The 23482-nt window shown below is 43.0% G+C and overlaps 1 protein-coding gene across 1 annotated transcript in view; it reads right to left on the bottom strand.

The window, feature by feature from the left end:
- Positions 1–219: 219 nt before the first annotated feature.
- CPNE4 (copine 4) overlaps positions 220–23482 on the bottom strand; it is a 348218-nt gene continuing 324955 nt past the window's right edge. The window contains exons 11-15 of the mRNA XM_021678784.1: positions 17338–17392; positions 14122–14173; positions 12898–13031; positions 6351–6587; positions 220–355 (exon numbers count right to left, since the gene is read on the bottom strand). Of these exons, the coding sequence (XP_021534459.1) occupies positions 221–355; positions 6351–6587; positions 12898–13031; positions 14122–14173; positions 17338–17392 (613 nt within the window). The 3' untranslated portion in view covers position 220. The remainder of the gene's footprint in view (positions 356–6350; positions 6588–12897; positions 13032–14121; positions 14174–17337; positions 17393–23482) is intronic.

Below are 23482 nucleotides of genomic sequence, written 5' to 3'. Positions count from 1 at the left end.
ATTCATGTTTCTTTGTAAAAAGTCTTTAACAATACAAGAGCTTAACAGATCCAGGCCTCAGGGCTACACATGCAAAAAAAATCGTCAGTTAAAAATCACCAAAACGTGCTATTTTTTAAATGTGTAAGTGTGTGTGTTTTTTTTTTTAAGTACAGGAGTAGTAGAAGTATTAAATATTAGCAGGAATAGTATTTCAGAACTCTGTAAAAGTATGTGGAGTTCACGGTGCTAGTGTCCTGGAAGACTCATACATTTCCGATGAACATTTTGGTTTAATCCCTTTGCCATTGTAATAGTCCACGACTTGATTTGGGACTTCAGCCAACACGCTCTTTGCCAGGGCAGCTGGAGATGCCTGGAGGGAAGAAGAAATCACCGTGACTTTGGCACCTGGCCAAAGGAATCTGACCCAGAATCAGCCTAAAAGACTGCAGTCTTGCTCTGAGCAGCTAGTCTCCCTTTCTCTCCTTCCTTCCTTCCTTCATTCATTCATCCGATATTTGTTGAGCATCTACTCCAACCAAGAGTTGTCAGATTCTTGGAAAATGAACCTTTTATTTCATAATTATATTTTCCCATGCTTGTCTCAAAATATAAAACTATTCACATCTGAAGATGGGTGAAAGTTGGAGGGCAGAATGAATTTTCTTTAAGTTTTGTTCCCAATTTGCATTCAGTTCCAGGCACTGTGCTAGGGTTTATGGGTTTGTGGTTCTTGCCATTAAGGGAGTTATAATCATGAGAGGGGAGCCTGGTGTGGCCCACATGAACACTGCTACATGCTACAGACCAGCAGCATCACATCACATGGGAGCTTAATAGAAATATGGAAGGCTAGAAGCATCCCAGAGCTACTAAATCATAATCTGCATTTTAGCTCGATGCGCTAGGGTGATTCCTATGCATACTGAAATTTGAGAAGCACTGCTCTAGAGTCACTGGGACCAGAGTACAGAAAATGAAAAGACTAAGTCATCTTAGAGGAAATCACAGCAGGCTTCCAAGGGGAGGTGGTGTTTAAGTTGGGCATGTTTTAAAATATAGAGAAGGGAAATGACATTTATCATTTTAGGTACAGTGAATCATCTGATGGGGCTAAAGAAAGTGTATGTGTGTGTGTGTGTTACGGATTTAGGATTGTGGGGGTATTCAGTTGGAAAATAAGCTTGCGGCCAGGCAATGGAGGGTCTTGAATACCACTGATTAATGTAGCCTTTATTCTATCAGCATTATGATTCCACTGTCTGATTTGGGGCAGAGGAAGGTGGAGGTTGGTATTCTGCGTGACTCTGGAGTCATGCAGAGCTGGATCTGTCTTCTGGCTCTGGCATTCGGTACTAACTTTCCAATCCCTGGGCAAGTAAAATTGCCTGAGCCTCATTATTAGCTATTATTGAAGCCGAAAACTTGAAGCCGAGGGACCAGTTAACGAGTGTTTGAGATTCCTCAGCAAAGTAAAGAAAGGGCTAGACTAAATGCCGAATGACCGGGTTTCTTGCTCTTTCCTTCCTCATGTGGCTTGCCACTCAGCCATTCGACTTGGCTAAGCCCCAGTGTTCTCAGAGACGAAATAGCAAAGAACAGGGATTGGTTTTATCTCACAGTTTTTAGGAGGCTCAAAAGAGAGACACTAATCTTAAAAACAATCTGAAAACACGGTGAGGGGTTTTTCAAAAGTGACCCCTCACATTTCAAAGATGTCCTAGTATGTTGGGCACTTGGCATCCACGAATGCTCTTTTAGTTTATAAATGTCTGCTCAGGGTTGTGGATTAGAGCATGGTCCACACGTACACTAGGGTAGCTATGAAAGCCATTCCTACCATTTTCTCTCTGGCAGCATCTCATATAAAGGCTAGAAAGCCAAACACTTAATTTCCCAGCCTCCCTTGCACCCAGGGATGGCCATATGACCCAATTTCTTTCTTTCTTTCTTTTTTTAATTTTTATTTTAAGAAGGCCACATGCCCAACGTGGGGCTTGAACTCACGACTCTGAGATCAAGAGTCGCTCGCTCTACTGACAGAGCCAGCCAGGCGCCCCAATATGACCCAATTTCATCCTTTAAGACATGAGGATGTTTCTTGGAAAGCTTTTCTTTTTTGGTTAGAGGGGACAGACATGGTTGGTTCTGTTTTCCTTTCCTCTTCCTTTTTTCCTTGAACTAGAATGTAATTCCTGGAGCTATGGCAACTGTTTTATCATCATGAGCAAACAGCAAGGGGAATCACCAAGTGCTTGCCCTGATACTATCAAATCACTGAAAAAAAGATGTGGGCAGCCACCAGTCCCTAACATCTAGTTACCTAAGAACAACGTATTTGTCTTTATACAATCTAGGGTTTCTCAGTTTTGGCAATATTGCCATTTTGGGCCAGATAATTCTTTGGGTGGGGAGCTGTCTTGAGCATTGTAGGATGTTTAGCAGCACTCTTGGCCTCTACGCACTACATGCAAATGGCACCCCAAAGCTGTCACCATCATAAATGTCTCCAGATGTTGCCAAAGTTGTCCTCGGTTAAGAACCACTTGTGCAATCCACTGTAAGATGGATCTGCTGTTATGTGAAGCCATGCTATCCCCCAACAGTGCTGTCAAATAGAACTTGGTCCAGTGATGGAAATACTCTGTATCTGCCCTGTCCAGTGCGGTAGTCACTAGACACACACGATTATCGAGCCCTTGAAAGGTGGCTGGTGTGACTGAAAAACTGAATTTTAAATTTCATTTTAGTTAATTTAAATTTAAATAGCCCCACGTAGCTATTTGTCACTGTATCTAGACAGCACAGTTTCTAAATGACTCTCCCACTCCTTTGCGTATCTGGGCTGGTGGCTCTGGTGAGCAATTAGGACTTGGGGGCATTATCTGGTTGGGAAAAGGCCAAAAATGGGAAAGCAGTTGGTAGCAGCAGTGGTATTTATTAACCACCTGCGACGACCAGGTGCTGTGCTAAGCTTTATATAGGCACCACCTTTACTCTTCTAATGTGTCTGTCATTTGCCTTATTTTACAGATGAAAGTCTGTGGCACAGAAAGGTTAAATAACTTGCCGGAGCTACACAGCTCAGAGTCTGTGCCCTGTCCACTTCAAAGCTTTGCGTTATCATGCAAAGGGAGGCAATTCATGGGTTACTGGCTTATATGAAAGGATGTTAGCTCACCTTCCATTTTCTTTACTGTGTATTGAATTCAGAATAGATAAGTTTGGATAATGATATGGTTTTCAAACTCTAAGCTGAAGTCCGTGAAGATAAGCGGCGTGATATGCTCCCGGTGCTGTTTTCGTCACCCACAGAGCAGCTGGAGACTGTGTAGAAGACACCTGCGAGCAGGGCCCCACTCCCTTGCCCTGGGCAGGGCACTTCCCTTGTTGCTGAGGCCCCCTCAACTCCCTGCGCACCAAGGTCTGTCCTTCCTCTTACCAGCGCAAGCTGCCAGGCTTCCCTCAAGGCTGCTCCTCTCTGCTCTCAAGTCCTGTAGCAACATTTGAGCCCCTTTTCACCACCCATAGGTTGCTTAGCACAGGAGTTTTCTGCTGACACCTATGTCCCAACCATGTAACTCTCCAGTATGTTCCTTGGGGACTGGACCCATGGCTTTATCATCTCGCCGTGGCCCCAGGCGAGTTCATGCTGCACCCACAACAGGCGCTCCATGAGTGTTTGAGGAACAGGAGGAGCTTGGGGGAGAGGCTGTAACGTGCATGGCTCTGCGGCTGTGTGTGTGTGTGCGTTTGCACGTGTGCGTGCATGCAGGGACAGAAAGACGGTGGTTTGGGGAAGTGCATGAATCTCCTAGGGAGTGAGCTCTTTGACCCCACTTCACTCATGCAAAGTAATGGGTGGTGGTCAGTGATGTGGCTACTTCTGTCCGGCTGACAAAATGGGGCAGGACATGAAAATCTGGAAGAACAACCCTCTTTCCCCACCTTGGGCATTATGCAAGTAAGTCACTTCACATCACTTCAGTCGTGATGAACACGATTGCAGCAAATTTCACCTCTTCTAGGACATCCCTCCACATAGTGGATACCACTCCTATGTGCAGACGATCTGAGGGCTTGGTGAGCCTCTTTTATTTAGCAAGTGGTTTCATTTGGAAACACTCCCCTCCCTACCCCCAGGCAAACTGAAGGGGAGCTATGGTTGCACAGCCAGCCCCTCACCCACGCTTTTGCCCCTCTGCTTGCTGGGGGCTTGGGTGTTACTTGGAACTCCCTTTGCATTCAACACTGTAGGCAGGGATTGATTTTAGACTCCTCTAATGATGCTCATCACACACAGTCCTCCCTAAAAGGAAAATCGCAATTGTGCGGCAGTACCATTATGAGCAATACCTTATTGCTCAGGGAGCCCTGGAGTGTTCAGGGATCTCGCTAAGTGGTCCTGGCAGGCCAAGAGATGTAGGGTTCACTGGAGGCTGCTGGGCTCATTATTTATCTGAATGTTTGCTTTAAAGCATGTCCCAAGAAGGTGGCAAACAACAATTTACAAAAAGCATATGCCAAAGGCTCTGACTCTGGCGCTGGGACTTGTCGATAATCGGCAATGATCCAGCCATTGTTCTGCTCCTATACTTGCCTTACCCAGCGTAGCTGGGGTCCTGGCCTGAGCCCAAATTGGAATTCAGGGATTTCTGGACAGATCTGATAAAATGGCTAGGAGAGCGAAAGGGATTCATTTGAATGAGGGCTTTTGGCTTGAGGAGAAAGGCTTTTCCAGAAAATGTCAGGAGGGAAAGCTCAGAGTGGATGGCTCAGTGCCTGTCCCTTCCTCACCCTGACCCTCAATAACTGACTTCAGGCCTGAGCACGGAGGGGCTGGAGAGGAAGTGAAGGACATTTGCAGCAGGGATCCTGGAGGTGTAGGGACATGGCCTTCACCGCATTAATGGTCCAGGTGACAGCAGGGTCTCTGGAGCACGGAAAGGAGGGGACTCCTGTCATTTCCCAGGGGACTGCAGGGTCTCTTCAGGGCACTGAGGGTTCTGGAGATTCCCTCCTGCCAGGGCAGCTCCAGTACAGTTACCAGCCCTGGGAGCAGGCTCGCTGGCACCTCATGCAGAGCAGAGGGATAGCAGGGGTCGGGGATGCTCTGCCCTGGAGTGGCTGCCACGAGGGGCATAGAACAAAAGAACACAGAGGACTGTCTGTGATGCCCTATGTGACTCCCAGATACAGCTGGAGGAGGCTCCGAAGGCTTCTTCAGGGCCACTACCGAGCACAGAGGGAGCCTTTGTGAGAATCAGAGAGGGTGTCACCCTGGCCCACTGCAGCCCTAAGGGTGCAGGGTTTTGTGTAAATTTTAAAAGTTCCTTTTCAGGGCACTTGGGTGGCTCAGTTGGTTAAGCTTAGGTCAGCTTAGGTCATGATCCCGGGTCCTGGGATCAAGCCCCCAAGTCGGGCTCCCTGCTCAGTGGGGAGCCTGCTTCTCCCTCTCCCTCTACCCCTCCTCCCTGCTTGTGCTCTCTCACGCTCTCCTCAAATAAATAAATAAAATCTTAAAAAAAGAAAATAAAATAAAGGTGCCTCTTCTTTTGTGGAGTTGATAATTATCCCAAATTTGGGGATGCTTCAGGGTCATCTGGGGACTGTGACACTGCTTGACCTACTATTTGTTATTGATGGGAATCCAAGACTGTAAAGCTAAATGTTAACTTGCAGAAAAGTGGTAAGATTTCTGCCCGGTAAACAAGGTAATCTAAAGATGATGATGATGATTTTTTAACCCTTTTGGTCATTAGCCAGTTTGAATCTGCCTTAGGAAACTTATTCCAGTATCCCCCCCCAGCCCGACCATAATCAACTATTTTATACCCTCCTTTGAACTAGCTTTGTCGTCTTTCTGGTTCCCTCATTAATGAGTTAAATAAATCTTTGATGCTGCCTACTGTATACTTACAGAGGATTTAGGTTACTATGATTTCAAAAATATACTTTTCCAAGGCAAACACAGGCTTCTCCCAGGGTACATGGCTTGACAAAGAGAACCCACGCTGACTTTCAGCTTCTCTTCGCTACTTCAGCCAGGCACCCTTAGGCAGAGAGCAACCCGCCCAACTGTACATGGAGCCCTGCATGCACTAGAGAGCCTAAATTACATGGATGAGGGCAAGCACCAGTGAAATGCTGGCTGCCACAGTTTGCATGACTCCTCGGCTATTACTTGAGTTACACGTCTTTCTCCAGAGAGTGAAGCTCTACATATCCTGGGTGTGAGACAGCCTGGCCCGGGCAGGAGATAGCTTGGTTAAGAACCACTTGCTTTACCCCAAACACTGGTAGGAAACTGTGGGAGTGAGCTTGCTTTGGTTCTGCTCTCCCATGGGAAGCCCCAGAGATATGCGTACGTGTTTGAAGTTCCTGAAGGGCACGAACTGGACGATGTCTCGAAGGACAGGCTCTCCCTTGGGTGACCTCAGAATGCCGTCGTCTCCATCCAGCATCTGCATGTCACTGAAGTCCGCGTTGCCCACCCCGACGATGATGACCGACATGGGCAGGTGGGAGGCGTGCACAATGGCCTCCCGGGTGTCGGCCATGTCTGTGATGACACCATCAGTGAGGATCAGCAGGATGAAGTATTGCTGGGGTTGACCGGAGGCCAGGTGAGCATGGGGACAGGGAGGTGGGGGAGACAAGGACAATACCTGTTATGCACCCGGGTGGCTTCCGTGCGTACTGACCACAGCGACAGTGCCGACAGACTTTAATAAGTCCTGTGTTGGCAGCCCTAAAGACTTAAGGCTATGATGAATGGAGCTTCAATGCAGGCAGAGTAATTGTGGGTTAATTCTAAGAATCACCTTAGTGACAGTTACACGGCACAGTGTGGGGGACAGAGCAGCGGAGGGGAGTCAGGACAGGCTGGCCTCAAAGCCTCCACTCTCTGAGTTCCTGGGAAAACTTACCTCCTCTGGGTCTACACCATCTTCATCTCCTGAGGAGTGGGACCAGACCTCATCAGCTCGGTGAATTTGCAGAGTCCACAGCTACACTGCCCAATACAATAGCCACTAGCTCCATGTGCCTACTGAGCCCTTGATATGTGGCTAGAGTAACGGAGGCACTGAAATTCGAATTTTATTTCATTTTAATGAATTCAAATTTAACCTTCAAAATGAAGACTTGATTCAGTTATTGGAAAACCTTTTAAATACATTTGGAACAACTCAGGCATGTGACTCTAGTTTCTCAGCTATTAATATAGAAAACCTAAAAAGATCAAGTATTTGCGGTGATTTAGTACCCAAATTAAGATGATATATTATAAAATACACACGGATTTTGAAGACTGAGTACAAAAGAAAGAATTTAAAGTATTTTATTAATAATTTTTTATATGGAAGACTTATTAAGATGAGAATATGTTGGTTATATTGGGTTAGACAAAATATATGATTAAAATTAATTCCGTCTTACACTGTTGGTGGGAATGCAAGTTGGTATAGCCACTTTGGAAAACAGTGTGGAGGTGCCTCAAAAAATTAAAAATAGAGCTACCCTATGACCCAGCAATTGCACTCCTGGGTATTTACCCCAAAGACACAGATGTAGTGAAAAGAAGGGCCATATGCACCCCAATGTTCATAGCGGCAATGTCCACAATAGCCAAACTGTGGAAAGAGCCGAGATGCCCTTCAACAGATGAATGGATAAAGAAGGTGTGGTCCATATATACAATGGAATATTACTCAGCCATCAGAAAGGATGAATACCCAACTTTTACATCAACATGGATGGGACTGGAGGAGATTATGCTAAGTGAAATAAGTCAAGCAGAGAAAGTCAATTATCATATGGTTTCACTTATTTGTGGAACATAAGGAATAGCATGGAGGACATTAGGAGAAGGAAGGGAAAAATGAAGGGGGGGAAATCGGAGGGGGATACGAACCATGAGAGACTATGGACCTGAGAAACAAACAGGGTTCTAGAGGGGAGGGGGGATTGGTTAGCCTGGTGATGGGTATTAAGGAGGGCACGTACTGCATGGAGCATTGGGTGTTATACGAAAACAATGAAGCGTGGATCACCACATCAAAAACTAATGATGTAATGTATGGTGACTAACATAACATAATAAAATAAAATTAAAAAAAATTAATTCCCTTGATTCTTTTAACTTTTAAACATGTGGCTACTAGAGAATTTAAAATCGCATATACAACTCCATTATATTTCTAGTGGACAGCACTAGTCTAAAGCCTTGCTAGCAGAGGGTGTGGGTTGCTGCCTCTTGCCCCAAAGGCCATACACCATGGTCTGGTCTAGTTTGAGTGCGCTTGTGGTGCTGAGCTCCTGTGGCTTCTTGCTCCAAGTCCCAGCTCCCTGCCTGCAGCCTGGTTGGCCTTTTTCCACCGTGATAGGCTGGAGGGGGCTCATCTGAGAGTGAAACTGGAGAAGACATTCAGTCTCCATCAGCACAGGGAGGGCTCAGGACCTGCTATGGGGTCTGGAGAAGGAAGGCCATCAGAAGTTGTGAGCATCTACTGTGAGATGGGAGGGAAGCAGGCCACTGGGATGCCAATTCATGCCAATCTAATGTAATTTTTGCAATATGCCCAACATCTGCAGGGGGTAAATGTGGGATTAGTAAGCTATTTCAAGTTGCCATATTTCAAAGAAGAAAGGCTGGATAGCCTAGCCACATTATGAAAACATCTGGTTTTGAGAATCATGCTTAAAAGGTTGCACACAGGCTGTTAGTGTTAAAGGTTCCCGCTTCTCTCTGTAAGTCAGAAAAAATATTTTAAACAAAGTAACATGTCAGAAGTGCAACTGGAGGGAACAGAAATTCACACTATGATGAAGACAGCCATATGTTTTAAATGCTTTCTATATAGTTTAATGTAAAGACTAATTCTGTTCCATGTCCACTAACTACCCATCCCTAGTTCTAGCTAACCAACCAATTTTCAAATTCATTCAAGTTGTACATTTTCATCCATATCCATGCTCTTTGAGTCATATACAGTCACAAAAAAGGTGGCCTGGGAGTTTGGAGGAAGGTTTCAGTAGGATGACCTGATGGTGCAGCTAGGGAGGTGCAGAGAAGGGGCAGAAGGAGGCAACTTGGTTGTTGGGGATAGGGGGAAGGAGTGTGGAATACACCAGAATCATATATCACCCTTCCCAGGGTACACTTTGGAAGGCCAGGCGGATGCCACACCTAGAGGGAGACACTTCTGACTCAAGAGCAGATGGGCCCTTGCATGAGTCACACTTCTGTGTCCTCTTCCTCCTTTCTCTACCTCTCCCAACTCCCATTTGATTTGATCTTTGTGGTCCAAGGGGGTGGATCGCTCCTACCTGCTCAATACCTCCAGGAACAAAACACCTGATAGCCACACTACCACATCAAGAAACTTTAGAGATGGGGTGACTGGGTGATAGACACTGGGGAGGGTATGTGCTCTGGTAAGCGCTGTGAATTGTGCAAGACTGTTGAATCTCAGATCTGTACCTCTGAAACAAATAATGCAATATATGTTAAGAAAAAAAAAAAGAAGAAGAAGAAGGTAGCGGGAGGGGAAGAATGGAGCGGGGGAAATCGGAGGGGTAGACGAACCATGAGAGACGATGGACTGTGAAAAACAAACAGGGTTCTAGAGGGGAGGGGGTGGGAGGATGGGTTAGCCTGGTGGTGGGTATTGAGGAGGGCACATTCTGCATGGAGCACTGGGTGTTATGCACAAACAATGAATCATGGAACACTTCATCTAAAACTAACGATGTAATGTATGGGGATTAACATAAGAATAAAAAAAAAAAAAAAAAGAAACTTTAGAGTTGGAATGGTCTAGAGACAGGGTTGGGAGAATATTTTCTGTAAAGGGACAATAATCAATATTTTAGGCTTTGAGGGCCATAGTGATCTCTGTCCAACAACCTAACCCTGCTAGTGTAGTGTGAGAATAGCCATATTCATTACTTAATGGGAACAGGCATGGCTGTGTTCTGGTAAAACTTTACTGATGGACACTAAAGTTTGAATGTCATATAACTTCCATGTGCCATGAAATTATTATCCTTCTTTGGATTTTTTTTTTCAACAATTTAAAAATGTAAAAGCCACTCTTAGCCTACAAGCCATTGATAAACACGCTATAGAATGCAGTTTGTTGACTTTTCATCTAGAGCAGGGATTTTATTTTATTTTTTAAAGACTTTATTTTTAAGTAATCTCTACACCCAACAGAGGGCTCAAATTTACAACCCCGAGATCAAGAGGTACACGCTCTACCAACTGAGCCAGCCAGGAGCCCCTAGAGCATGGATTCTTGAACTGGGCCGGTGGACTACTGAAAGATTTCAGACAGTCTGTGAACTTGGGGTAAATTATATTTTAGTTTCACTAACCTCTAACTAAAATTTATAATTTTTTTCAATTATAATCAACAAATAAAATTAGTTTTAACTGTGCTTGTGACTTAGTCACCAATAGAAATCACAGAATATTTTCCCATTATATTACAGTGACTGTAAATATCTTACTATATCATTTATATCAACACTACTTAGAAATGACAGAATTATTAGACTAGTTACTGGTTCTCATACTTTAATATTAATAAAAGCAGCATTTTATTGCTATATTTATCTTGCTTCTTAGCCACATTTAAAAATATTTTGCTGAATGCATTTCAATATATGTGATTTATTTATAATATATATTTTATTTTGTGCATTTAAAAGCATTTCTGAGAAGGGGTCCATGGGCTTCACCAGCTGTTAATGGTGTTCATGGAACAAAAAAGGTCCAAAACCACTGATCTGAAGAGTTTGTCAGGATTCTAGAATCTGCTCCTTCAAGGTTCAATCTAGCTAAAGGTAATATGCCGCAGACTGCTGGACTGAAATCCTGATGGAAATTTCCAATAAAGCGATCAGTAGTAGTTGCCTCTAAAGTCAGGCTAGAAAATGCTCACAGATGAAATATTACCATCTTTGAATGAACTTGAGGTCCTGTTTAGATAAGGAGGGGATTTTTTTTGTTTGTTTTAAATTTGTACAAGAGTTCCACAAAAATCGAGAAGAAAATCTGACAGCCATAGACTCCCCGCACAACCTGTCAAAGAGGTTCAAGGTTAGGATCCTTAGCAATCAGTAATAGCAAGGGGCCCTGGACCATGCACTGTTCAAAGAACAGGGAAAATCTCTGGGGCAAAACATCAGTGTTTCTGGCCTATAGGGTAAATTATTTGGGGCTGTGTGGATTAGATGCTTCCTCCACCAATTCTTGACCTGCCCTTTCAGAGCAGACCCACCTAACCCCACCCCTTAGTCCAGATTTAGCAAGGACAGTCTATTTTCTTAAAATATACTTTATATGTTGGGTTTCTGAGCCAAGTTATCATTTGAAGAGTTTGAATTTGAAGTTCTGGTGATGAAAAAAAGTAAAAAAAAAACCAAAAAAACCATAAAATGAAATACTGATCCTGTTCAACCCTTATTTCTAAATCTTGCATCTGTAGGATTCAAATTTGCTCCATGGCCTCGTGCGTTTGGCAAGTTGGAGGTGCCATTGACTCTGAGAAGTATAATTTTCAGACAAATGTTGGGGAGGAAAGTCTGACTGGTATGGGTGGATGGAGACAGTGAGGGAGACTCTCCTTGTGCTTTGAAGGACAGTAAAGTAAGGGACAGTAGCTAAAGGGTTAAGTAGTATCAAAGGAGAGATTTTAATTCATAGGTATTATAGCCTGTTTTATTTGCTAATGGGAATGAGTCTTCAGTAGAAAGGGGAAACAGATGATAAGGAGAGAAGGGGAACATAACTGCTGGGTCAATGTCCTTGGATAATTGAGAGGGAATGTGCCCCAGTACACAAGAGTTTGACATCAGATATGAGCATGGTCCTCCATCCATTCTAATATGAGGACGGCTGAAAACCTGGGTACAGTGCAAATAGCTTGGGTGAGTTCATGTCAGCAGATGAGGGAGAAGTATATAATCTTCTTCATGCAAATTCAGTATCTTGGAACCCAGGATAAAATTAGAGAAAATTTCAGACATCGGTAATATTCTACTAAATCTGAAAAAAAATTAAGAAAGCTAGAAAAGGAATATATTGATATCATTAAAAATGATATATAGAAAAGTTATTATGGTAATATATTTAACTCTAAAATTTTAAGGGAAAAAAAAAACCAAACTCTGTTTTGTCTTTTTGCTTGGTTTGCATTTTTCTTAAGAAAACCATGAAGAGGGGCGCCTGGGTGGCTCAGATGGTTAAGCATCTGCCTTCGGCTCAGGTCATGATTCCAGGGTCCGGGGATCGAGCCCCACATCGGGCTCCTGGCTCAGCAGGGAGCCTGCTTCTCCTTCTTCCTCTGCCTCTCTCCCTGCTCATGCTCTCTCTCTCTGTATCTCTGTGTCTCAAATGAATAAATAAAATCTTAAAAAAAAAAAAAAAAGAAAACCACGAACAGAATGTGAAACAAATCTTTGCCATGATGTTTTGTGTTGTCGCATTTGACCACCAGGAGAGAGATTCATCCATTGTTTTACTTCTGTTTTGCTTTGCTTTCATCTGTAGTATGGGTACATTGGAAAGGAAGCTTACTTTTGGATAGTTTTTTCTTCCCCAAGAACATGAGGTGGGTATGACCCATACTCTGGTGACTATAGTAGCTTCCATTGTTGAGTGTCTCCTGCGTTCAGGTAATGTTGCAGAATTTGAGATGTGGCCTCGCTAAGCCTCACAATAACCCAGCAGAGTTGGGTATGATTATCTCCATTTTTCAGTTGAGGAGACTGAGGATAGGGGAAGGTTAAGGCATTTGTCCAAACTCACACAGGTAGAAATGTTTGGATTTATTGTCAGAGTGGGATGGGTGCTAAGGCCAATATCCAGGTAAACGCCCATTAGCAGGAGGACCAGCCTCTCCTTACCGATGCCTCCTTGGTGTTAGTCTCCTCTGATGCTGACTTGGCGACCTTCTGAATGATGGGGGCGATGTTGGTAGGACCGTAAAGCTGGAGCTTAGGAAGACAGCTCTGATAGGCCTCCACAACTCCTTGAATTCCTAAGGTGAAATTGGTAAAGATCAGTAGTAATACAGGTGTAATCAAACACACACAGAAATAAAGCATTTAGTTGCCCCCAATAGTCCTTATCAACATCACATTTATATCCTTAAGGTAAAAAAGAAAATACCACGTCCCTGGTGTTGCCTACACTCCCACTGAAATCATTCTCTTTAAAAGCTCAAGTCAAAAGCAACCATTTACACAAACTTTTCCCTAATGTCCCACTTTACACATATGATTTCATTAGATCCTCATAGCATAACGAAATAGATGTTATACCCTTTTATAGGTGAAGAAATTGAGGCACAGAGAGGTTAAATGATCTGCGTCAGGTCACACAGCAAGTGAGTTGTAGTCTCAAGATTCACGCCCAGGTCTTGTCTGGCTCTATCTAAGGGCTGTGCTCTCAGCCACTAGGCAAGTCAGCTTTAATGCTTCTCTAGTTTTCACACCACCTGCTAAGTCTCCTCTAGTATATACCACCCTGGGACACCTGTAGGAGTCATGTGCACATCGCTTCATCATCATTATTTGATGGAATATGTCAAGGAATTTCTAGCTGGAAATAATGCAACACCGACCAAAGCCTTTAAGAAGGCTCTTTCTGGCACAAAAGCATAAAGCTACTTGTTTGAAGTCATATCCTTTGCTAGCATGCAGAAATTGTCAAAAGCTTTCCACGTCTCCCCCTTCCTTATTCCTTCACAGAGAGGAAGTTGTGATAAATAAATACATAATGAAAATTTAGAAAGCAGAAAGAGGGGTAGCTAATCACTGCCCATTGGGTATATTTCTTCCCCACGTTTTTTTTGGCCAGAGAAATCCAGAATTGGTATCAACACTCTTGCTGTAAGCTCAAGATCTCTTCTGCATTCTGTCTTTTATAGCTATTTTTCCGCTCTGTTATTATGGCTCTCCATTGCCTTTGGAGTAGCATGGTTTATTTGGATCCAGAAGGCCTACTTCTCTGCTGTGGACAGATGACTGTGGCTAACTGAGATGCTGCCTCGGAGCAGAGAGACTAAAATGGGAAAGGTACCCACGAAAGGGCTGTGAGACCTCAGCTTGCTTTTACGTGTGATTTACCTGCACATTCCGGGTTGTCTTCATTAAAGTTGATTGCAAAGTCGTGAGAGACCTAGACACCAATTAAAATTTAAAAAAGGAAGAAAAGAGAATTATAACTTTAATCCAGTAAGGAGGCACTGGAGTTTAGAGTTTGCAAACAAATGCCCATTACATTCATCATGTGTTAAGCAGCAGGAACCATTTTAAGCCTTTACACAATCAATCTGAGATGGAGGGTGAATTCTAAGCTCCCTGTGGAGTTGAGGTGACAGGAAGACTTTCTAGAATCGGACAAATGCTGGCAGGAGAGGAGAATAAGGCAAATAAAAAAGAAATCGAAGAAAAGATTTCTGAAAAATGTAACTCCACATAGCTTCCAGATAGAATTGGCCACAGCCTGGAGGCTTAGATTTGGCTGAGCTCTATTTGGACCCAGTGATAAAAACAATGATAGCTCAATAATGCAAGCTGTCTGCCCAACATGGTGACGGTTATGAAGGCTCCAGCTAAGCTGTTGACATTTAAGAATCATTCTAACATGATATGCAGAAATACAGGGCAGAAGGATTTTCACATATACACAGGTTAAAATAGACTCTACTCTTGGAAAAGTAATAAAGTAATACAACTTTTACTCTTCCAACACAATTTCCTCTACCTGGCAGGACCTATGCATAAGGTCAAAAAGGATATTGTTTACTCTTTTTCTTTCTAAAACCTGATAAAACAAGAGGGATGTTCTGACATCTGGACATTTTTATTGGATCATCTGGAATTATACAGAGACTTCCATTTCAAAGGCTATTTCCAAGCACTGACTCTTTTGGGGGCTAGAAGATAGGTCATTGTGTTAAAAGACCCCTCTTTTCTTAGTGTTGGTGCCCTACCCCACATTTCCTTGCCCTGAGCACTTCCAGGCAAGTCAGCTGACTTCCAACCATCTTACTTGCTTTATTGAGTCTTAAGTCTTTCTCAGGCCTCCAGAGCCTGCTTTGCCTGCCTAGCTGTAAGTGTTGGGAAACTCATGTACCTAGGGAGCAGCCCTTAATCACTCACTGGATGACAGGATATGGTGTATCAATACCCCAGCTGTCTTATCTCTTGGGGTCTGTGCATGCTCTACACTATCTCCCTGGGGCCCCCAGCAGAATTAAGTTCCAGCTGCTTACAGTGGTAACTGGCTTGTTAGCATACCCTATGTTGACTTCCCCATGTCCCCACCCTCTGTTGAGGTTTCCTCCACCTCTCAAATAAATAACTTGCATCCAAATCCTTGTCTCAAGGTCTATTTCTGAGAGAGTGCAAACTAAGACAGAGGTGCTTGTGGCTCAGTTTCAAGGCAAACTCTGAGATCTTATCCTAAAGAAGTCAATTGTGATAAACTCTCTGGGGGCATCTGACAGGCTGAGACCATCAGTGCCTGTCAGGGCAGAGGGGAAATTATGCATGGAAAAGGGGCATTTGCATGACTTTTCAAGAACAGCAATGAGGATATGGGAGGGATGCCTGTTAAGACAGCAGGAAGAATAAGTTAGCTGACAGGCAGCATGGAGCCAAGGGATCAGGTCAGCATGAGGACTTCAGAAAACAGCAAGAAGGATGAGTTACTCCAGGAGGGGGGCCAGGCAGATGTCACAGATGAGATAAGGAGGGCCTGAAAAAATACCCATCTTTGGGTAGTTGGGCTGTTTTTATGCTTTTGTTTTTTTTAAAGATTTATTTATTTATTTGAGAGAGAGAGAGAGATGGGGAGGGTAGGGGCAGAGGGGGAGGGAGAGAGAGAATCTCAAACAGACTCCCTGCTGAGTGCGGAGCCCTACACAGGGCTCGATCTCATGACTCTGACATCATGACCCAAGCTGAAATCAAGAGGTAGATGCTTAACTGACTGACCCATCCAGGCACCCCATGGACTGGTGGTTTTTGAGGTGCATTTCATTCTCAAAGCTCAGCAGCTCTGGGAAGAAGGTTGGCACCCATTTGCCCATATTCTGGAATTGATACCCCATCTAAAGGGGACTGCATCTCCTCAGTTCTGGCTAATTCTTGCATGTGTAATCTTTTAATCGTAGTGTTGCCAAGTCTTTTAGTTTTTCTGGAGAAGCAAGAAGTGTGACATTGTATATGAAATTGTATAATTCTTAAAAAAAATGTGTGTCAGATATAATACACTTGTGGCCTGAATAATGTCTACAGGCCACCAGTCAGCAGCTCCTGTTCTATGTTCTTCCTCCCTATGTGCTCAATTTCCAACAAATGCTTCTAAAATTCTGTAGCCATGCCTGGCAGGGAAGGCAGTGTGGGATATAAGGCAAACAAGAAAAAGGACAGGTCAGAGAGACATGCCACTCTATCCACTGCTCACTCCAGCAGTAACAGGGATATGGATTCCCTTTTTTCACAGGAGGGGAAAGCCCTTGGTCTGACAGGTCTGGTGTGGGAGCAAACGTCAGCATTTTTCTCCTGCTCTGTGACTCAATCAGTAAAAGAAAAACTGATGACTGAGCAGTATTGCTTCCACTTAGCTTGTACCTCAGAGGAATTGGTGAGGCTGGGGTAGGGACCTTGCTGTCTCTCCAAGGCCCTTCTACCAGTGGGAGCAGAGTTCTCTGAGGAGAGTGTCCCACAGAAGCATCTGGTATACCACAGCACAATGCCTCAGCTCCACTGCAGTGCAAATCTCTCTTCACAATCTTTGCCTTCCTTGTTCATGAGAAATCAGTATCAAATAGGACTCCAGTGTTTTCACAGAAACCTTTCAGTTTCCCAATACTCGAAGCCAGAGTGATTCTCCTTCAGGACTTCACTGTGTCTCTCCCCCATATAGGCCTGGGGCTCAGAGACTTGGAATGAGGGAGTCTGTAGATATCCCTGTCATGAACTTTCACCGTTGGCATTGTCAGTAGGACCTTTATCTGGGGGAGACCTGGATAGATAGGTTCTGAGCCAGTGGAGATCAACTTCCTGAGTGTTTTCTCAGTCTCTGACCGTATCTATTAAGAAGCTCAACAATGGGACCCTTCATTTGGACCTCTGAGAAGACCCATCCAGAATACAGGAGATTGAATTTCATCAAAAGATAGGCTCCAGTGAGCTAATCCCACTGGTTCTGAAGACCATTTCTGAGTTTTGGGGCTCTACTTACATAATTTTATCAAGGGCCAAAAGAGTGAACTCCTATGACGGAAACCCAAATCATTCTTTGGCTACAGCAAAGGTTCTCTACTCACTCACCGTGTACTCTGGGGGTATCCTGGCACCAAACCCAAAGGCTGGGAACATTTTGTCACTGGAAAAAAAAAGAAGTTGCTTCAATTGTTCATCTAATGAGGAAGAAAAACATGAACCTGCATTACCTCACTAGGACATGTTACTATGTCAAATGCTGACTCATGCTTCTTGATTATCTGTGGTAACAGGGGATAGCAGTAGCATGGGTCATTAAAATCAAGAAGGAATCCACAAAGTTCTTTATAGTCATTAGTCTGCAATTTCTTCCCATAACTTTTTGCTAGATTTGATACTAAGGAATAAAATGGCCCAGGATTGCCTCACCTTCCTTACCCCAGTTTTCTGTCTTTGAAAAGTGGTTATGAATTATGTAACTCCAATGGTTGACTATTAGGGTTTTTCATATATATTATCTTTTAAAATCTTTGTAGGGAGGGACCATTATTCCCATTTCCCAGGTGGGGAAATATCTTGGGAGGTAAAGTGACTTATCCAAGATCAGGCTGCTAGTTAGAGCCAGGATTCAAATCCAGATGAGTCTAAATCCAAAGAGATATTAAAAATCAATGGGAAGCTTGGAAGGCTGGCTAACTGTCAGAACTTGATTCCATCTACAGGACTCATTGCGTCCATTACTTTAACTCATACAAACAACATAAACTGTTTACATGTCTTTTCTTATCTCCTGAATGCAAAGAGATGCTGTTTTTTTTTGGTGTTAATATCTTTACATCTCCACTGCCTCTGTCCCAAACTGCCCCTTGACCCTCTCCTTCAGCATACTTGCCATAGAGTATGTGCACAATAAATATTTAATGACTAGACAACTCATGAATTGAATCATGGCTTGGTTTCTCTTATGCATATTGAAATTTCTCTCTTAATTTATTCATTTACACATGTTATATTAACTCCAACTTTACTGTACTATAGGTGAGATGATGGGGAGAAGAATTAACTTTAATTGGCACATACAATGTGCCGGGCATGATGCTAGGCAATGTACATTTTTATTTAATTCTCACACAACCCTTGAAGTTCCATCTACTTATTATTCCTGCTTATAGATGAATAAACTAAGTCTCAGAAAGGCTAAGAAAATGGCCGAAGGTATTTACCTGGGAGGACTGTGTGATTCTAAAGCCCATGCCTTTTCTGTTGTCCCATCATAATTCAATGATTTTATTTGGCATTAAATGTAATTTCCTTCTGGAACTTCCGGTAATGGGGCCCCCTGACCAGACAAGTAAGACTCTCTTTAGGAAAACTGTTGCAGTGGGGCTCTGGAATATTGCTCTTGGCAAAGGCACATCCTTCTCATGCCATCTACCTTTTACCTTCTCTCCCATTAAAAATACAACTGAGATTTGTTCTTGGAACAATTCCTACATTTCACAGTTCTTTGCAGAGTTAGTCAAGGAAAAAAGGAAATTCAGATTAGGGCTCACTGTCCCTGAATGGCTCTGTCAACCAAAGGGGACCTCCCAAGGCTGACAGAGAAATCAAAGTACTAAAGTACCAAAGCCATCACCACCCGACAGATGTAGAGGTCATTAGTAGCCAATGATGGCTTTGATAACACTTCACCAAAATGCAGCCAAGTCGAGCAAATTTGGGGTAGGGGTTGGGAGATACAAGGAAGCCAGCATTTTTGGAATTAGTCAAATTCTCTAGAAAACCACCAGCTCTCCCTTTTCCTCACTACTGTGTAGATACAGGCTTTGTGGTGCATTGCATCTGGCATGTAGTAGAAAAGGTATTAATATTGGTAAATAGAAAAACACAACGTCTTATGAAGGATTAGCCACAGCTCTGAAAAAAAATACTTCTGGCCCTTGGAAATACTGACTAACACTGTCTCAGTAATTCCTCCTTAACCAAGACAAGGGTGAGCAGGTATGAAAAGGAATCTGTGAGAGAGAGTTCACAGGTGCTTTCGGGGTAAGTCTGGAAGAAAATTTTCCAGGGTGGAGAATGGGTTTTGGTTCTTCCAACCTGGAGATGGCTCAGAAGTCAAAACAGAAACCTAGAAGGCTCCATACCTTTTGATGAGTTTAGAAAGGGTGAGATCTAATATTCCATCCATTTCTAATCACCAAACCAATGTTCCAGCCTTAATGATATTTTTTTAATACCTTCTAAGCTACCCTGGGGGATGTGAAGTTTGCTGAGCATGATGCACTGTTATGTAATTGAATTTCAAGAGCAGGGAGGTAGGGGAAATGCCTCACCTACAAGAGGAATAATTAATGACCCAGGAGGACATCAACTCTCTGAAGTTAGCCACCACAAAGTCTCTAACTAACAAACATACCAAAGGAAAATTTTCAAGCCTAAGCACAATAGATTGAAACGTCCATGCTTCCTGACTAAAAATAAAACTAGGCAGAGAGGAGTCTTATGCAAGAGGCAAGAGAAGGCAGGTTGAGCACACAAGCACGGTACGCCAGCGCATCAAAGAACTTGAGATTGAATCCACTCAGCACCGAGAAAAGGGGCCACTCTGCAACTACTGGGAAAATGATCGGTGGAACTTGCCAACTTGGAAAATTCAATATTACCACATTGCTAAAGGCAATCTTTTATTCTTACCATTGGAATAAAACAGTATAAAATACAATAAAAGAGCCCATAGTCTTCAGTGGTAATGAGCATGCGTTCCTGAACTTGTTAGGGAATGATCTTGGTCCAATGATGTCCAGATGGAAGATTCATTTTCAAACACCATTTTTACCCTCCTGTTAAGGAAGACTTTGGGATGAAGAAAGAGAGTAATAAAAATAAAGACAAATTACCTCATCCATAAGGAAACAGAGGCTGACTGACTCAGAGCAAAACAGCATTTCGGAACACCTAGACATTTAATTAAGACTGTTCTTTAAGACAGTGGTCTTAACACTGGGGTACATGGAAATGCAAAGCCCTTCTGGGGTAAGAGAGCATGGCTTTTTTTTTTTTTAAAGGAAATCAGTATTCAGTTTATCTACTTTCATATGTATTCTCTGTTGAAATTGATCTTCAGGGAACACCTGTGATAGAAAGACCTGCTCTCCATTCACACCTTCCCTTTCACAATTATCCTTCTCCTTACCCACTCTGAATCTTAACCACAATGGTGCGTTGTTCCAGAGTGCAAAAACTCTGCAGTAGAAAATAAGGGACCTAGGAAACAAATCCTTTTGCAAGTCAGGTAGTTGCTAATTTTTGCTTTCAAAAATTGTAGGAAGTGCTGATATCAGCTGGTAGATCATTAAAAATACATTTTGGTGATAAACCATTATGTGATTTTTTTTTGATATATAACCTTGAACAGAAAGAAATAAGTAATACTGCTAGTCAAACTCTTTTCATTACCATATGCTTATTTATAAGAACAAGTTTTCTCAGTATTTATATTGATAAAAACAAAAAATTGGATTAGAATTGATGCTAGACTCTTCTATTCTGTACCATTCATTCATCTACAGATATGTAAACTACTTGGGAAAAAAACCCCACTATTTTGTTTCATTAAAAGTTTTTATTTTTTATAGGCAATAATTATATTTATGTTCTTTTGATCAATTATGCATTAATGATGATTGTAATAAAGACTCAAACAGAAGATTTTAAAAAATATTTTGAGTCTTTTCAACACAGAAAATTTTAGAAATTAGAAATTTTAAAATTTATATTCATATTTTTATTGTAGAAATCAATAAAAGGGTTTTGAACCAAAATCTTAAAGAAACATTAGGATGAAATTCTTTGGGGGAGGGGACTGGAAATACAGTTTCATGAAAAAGAAGAAATAAATAAATTCTCAACTCTGGCTAAAGAACTTGTTCATACATTTTTTAAATGGGTGATGGTGAGTATCACAGAGCTATGGCATTTAGATCCTACTAAATGTATTCACAAGAGTTATGTAAGAGTTTTATTTCTAAATGTCCATATTTACAATACACCAGGATTTTCGGTCTTTGTCATTGTTTAAACTCATGATGGAAAACATTAGATTTCAATGTAAAAATGTGTGAGATTACACATTTTTATAAAATTCTTATTAGGGGTATATGCCCAAACTAAAAATTAAAGGTTATCGGTCCAAAATGTCCTTTAGATCTGACACTGTAATCCCTTTTTCCTTTTGTGTTCAGTTTATTTTTAAAACTAATTAAGAGTATCGAAGATAATAGCCTCTATCATTTACTGAGTATCACAGGCAGAACATGTGCTAGCTAGCCACTTTATATCTAATCCTTACAACTGCTCTGCAAGAAAAGTTTGATAAATCTTCCATTTGAAATCAAGGACATCAGGGCCCATGGAATGGAATGAAACCTCAGAACAGAGGCAGCAGAGCTGGGGTCTGAACCCAGGGTCTACCTGTCACTAGGACCCCATGCTCTTTCCATCACCCCTGTTGACTCGGCCCTTTGTAGGAAACTGGTCTGGTCTAAAGACTCAGAATAATAAAGATAAGTCCATCCATGTTCTAGTAACAACAAAGGACAGAATTAGCAGAATTCTGAACATCCCAGAATTTGCCACCCCCGGAAGGCCCTCCTTGACTACCTTGGAAACTCACGTAGGAAAGTTACTCCTTCTCTTGATGCAATCCCTGTCCTTACACAGGGCAAGCTGCCCTGACTATGCCGGGCTGTGGTTTATTTACATGGCTTTTTCTCCCTGAGACTGTGAAGCAGCTGGGGGGAAATTACACTCTCTTAGTTTGTCTCTGTCTTTACGGCACCATGTGAGGTGCCTGGCAGCCATCCGGTGCTGCGTGGCTGCATCTGACCCATTTAACTGATTTAACTCTGGATCTCAACTTGGGATGCCCATTAGGAAAATGCCCATGAAAAATCCTGATTCCTCAGGATGTATACCAGACTAAATCAGGCTCTGGGGTGGGGCCCGGGCATCAGCGTATTTTAAGACTTCCTGAATGATTCCAGTGCGCAGCCAAGCTGAGAGCCACCGACTGGTGTTTGTAGAGTGGAAGGAATGGCACTGTGATACAAACCTATCTTCTGATTCTAACCCCAATACCTGTCAGATGGGGCATCAGCCCTAACTTTGCCTCCTAGCACACCATGCAGGAGGTCTCCTGCCTCAGATGTGGGGTGGCCACATCCATGAAATGGCAGTCTATGCTTCCAAGCAATAGATTCAGTATCTATACTCTCTTGATAGCAGAGAGACCAGCCTTTTGTTGGAGGACACGGCAGGTGGTCAGAGACCCACATCTCTGCTGGGCCCAAGGAATGGATGTCACCTTGGTCTTGAGCAGCCTGAGCAGGATGTTCACAGGAGCTGGGCAAGTGCTACAACCAACAGGGAATATATGAGCTTGTGTGTGTGTGTGCGGGCGTGAGCACACATACATGTGTGCATGCTTGGGGAGTCCGAGGAGAGAGTATGGGCAGTGTTCTCTCTCTCCAAGGCACAGAAACAGGGAGACAGAGCAGGCTCGCAGGACTGTCTTCTGGGCTTAGGCCTAGATATTTGTGGAAAAGCTTCCCCTTCAAGGCCACCCTGAGAAGGGCTTTATGCATCTCTCAAGCTGTTCTGCTTCGCTCATCACCTTGTACTGACCCCTCAGCAATGACTGTACAAGGCAGAAAGAAAAACCCCGGGCTGTCAGAGGATGGGAGCAATTTCTAAGGCTCATGGGGATTAAAAACCTCTCTGTCGCTGCAGGAGGGGGTACGTCGCCTTCTGTCAGTTTTTATTCAAGTGTTTCTTTTGAACATCAACCTCAGTGACTTTGATGTGAGAATAAATTAATTCCAAAGACCCAACTTGAAATTTCCTGACTCTGCCTGTCTATTGTCTATCCACCCACGCAAAGGAGAAACTGCGGAAGCTTGTCAGTTCTCAAGTGAGCAGCTTGCATTACACATTCTTCCAGGGAGTCTTTCAAAAGAGCGCCTGGGCTTTTCAGGCCTTTTCCCCCTTAGGTATTTGCCCTTTTCATGCGGAGCTGCCTTCTTTTTGCATATACGTATACGTATACATAAAGCTCCACTGGGCTGCAGAAGCCTGATTTTCCTGGACAGTTGGGGTGATAACTTCGGGATTATCCTATTAAAATTTTTAAAAGAATCATTTACAATAATTCTTCATGTAACTCCTAAGGTGTCAGATCTTAGTTTTACATTGA

This window comes from Neomonachus schauinslandi, chromosome 1 (assembly GCF_002201575.2).
Source record: "Neomonachus schauinslandi chromosome 1, ASM220157v2, whole genome shotgun sequence".
Taxonomy (NCBI): Eukaryota; Metazoa; Chordata; class Mammalia; order Carnivora; family Phocidae; genus Neomonachus; species Neomonachus schauinslandi.
This window is presented reverse-complemented; position numbering and strand designations above follow the sequence as displayed.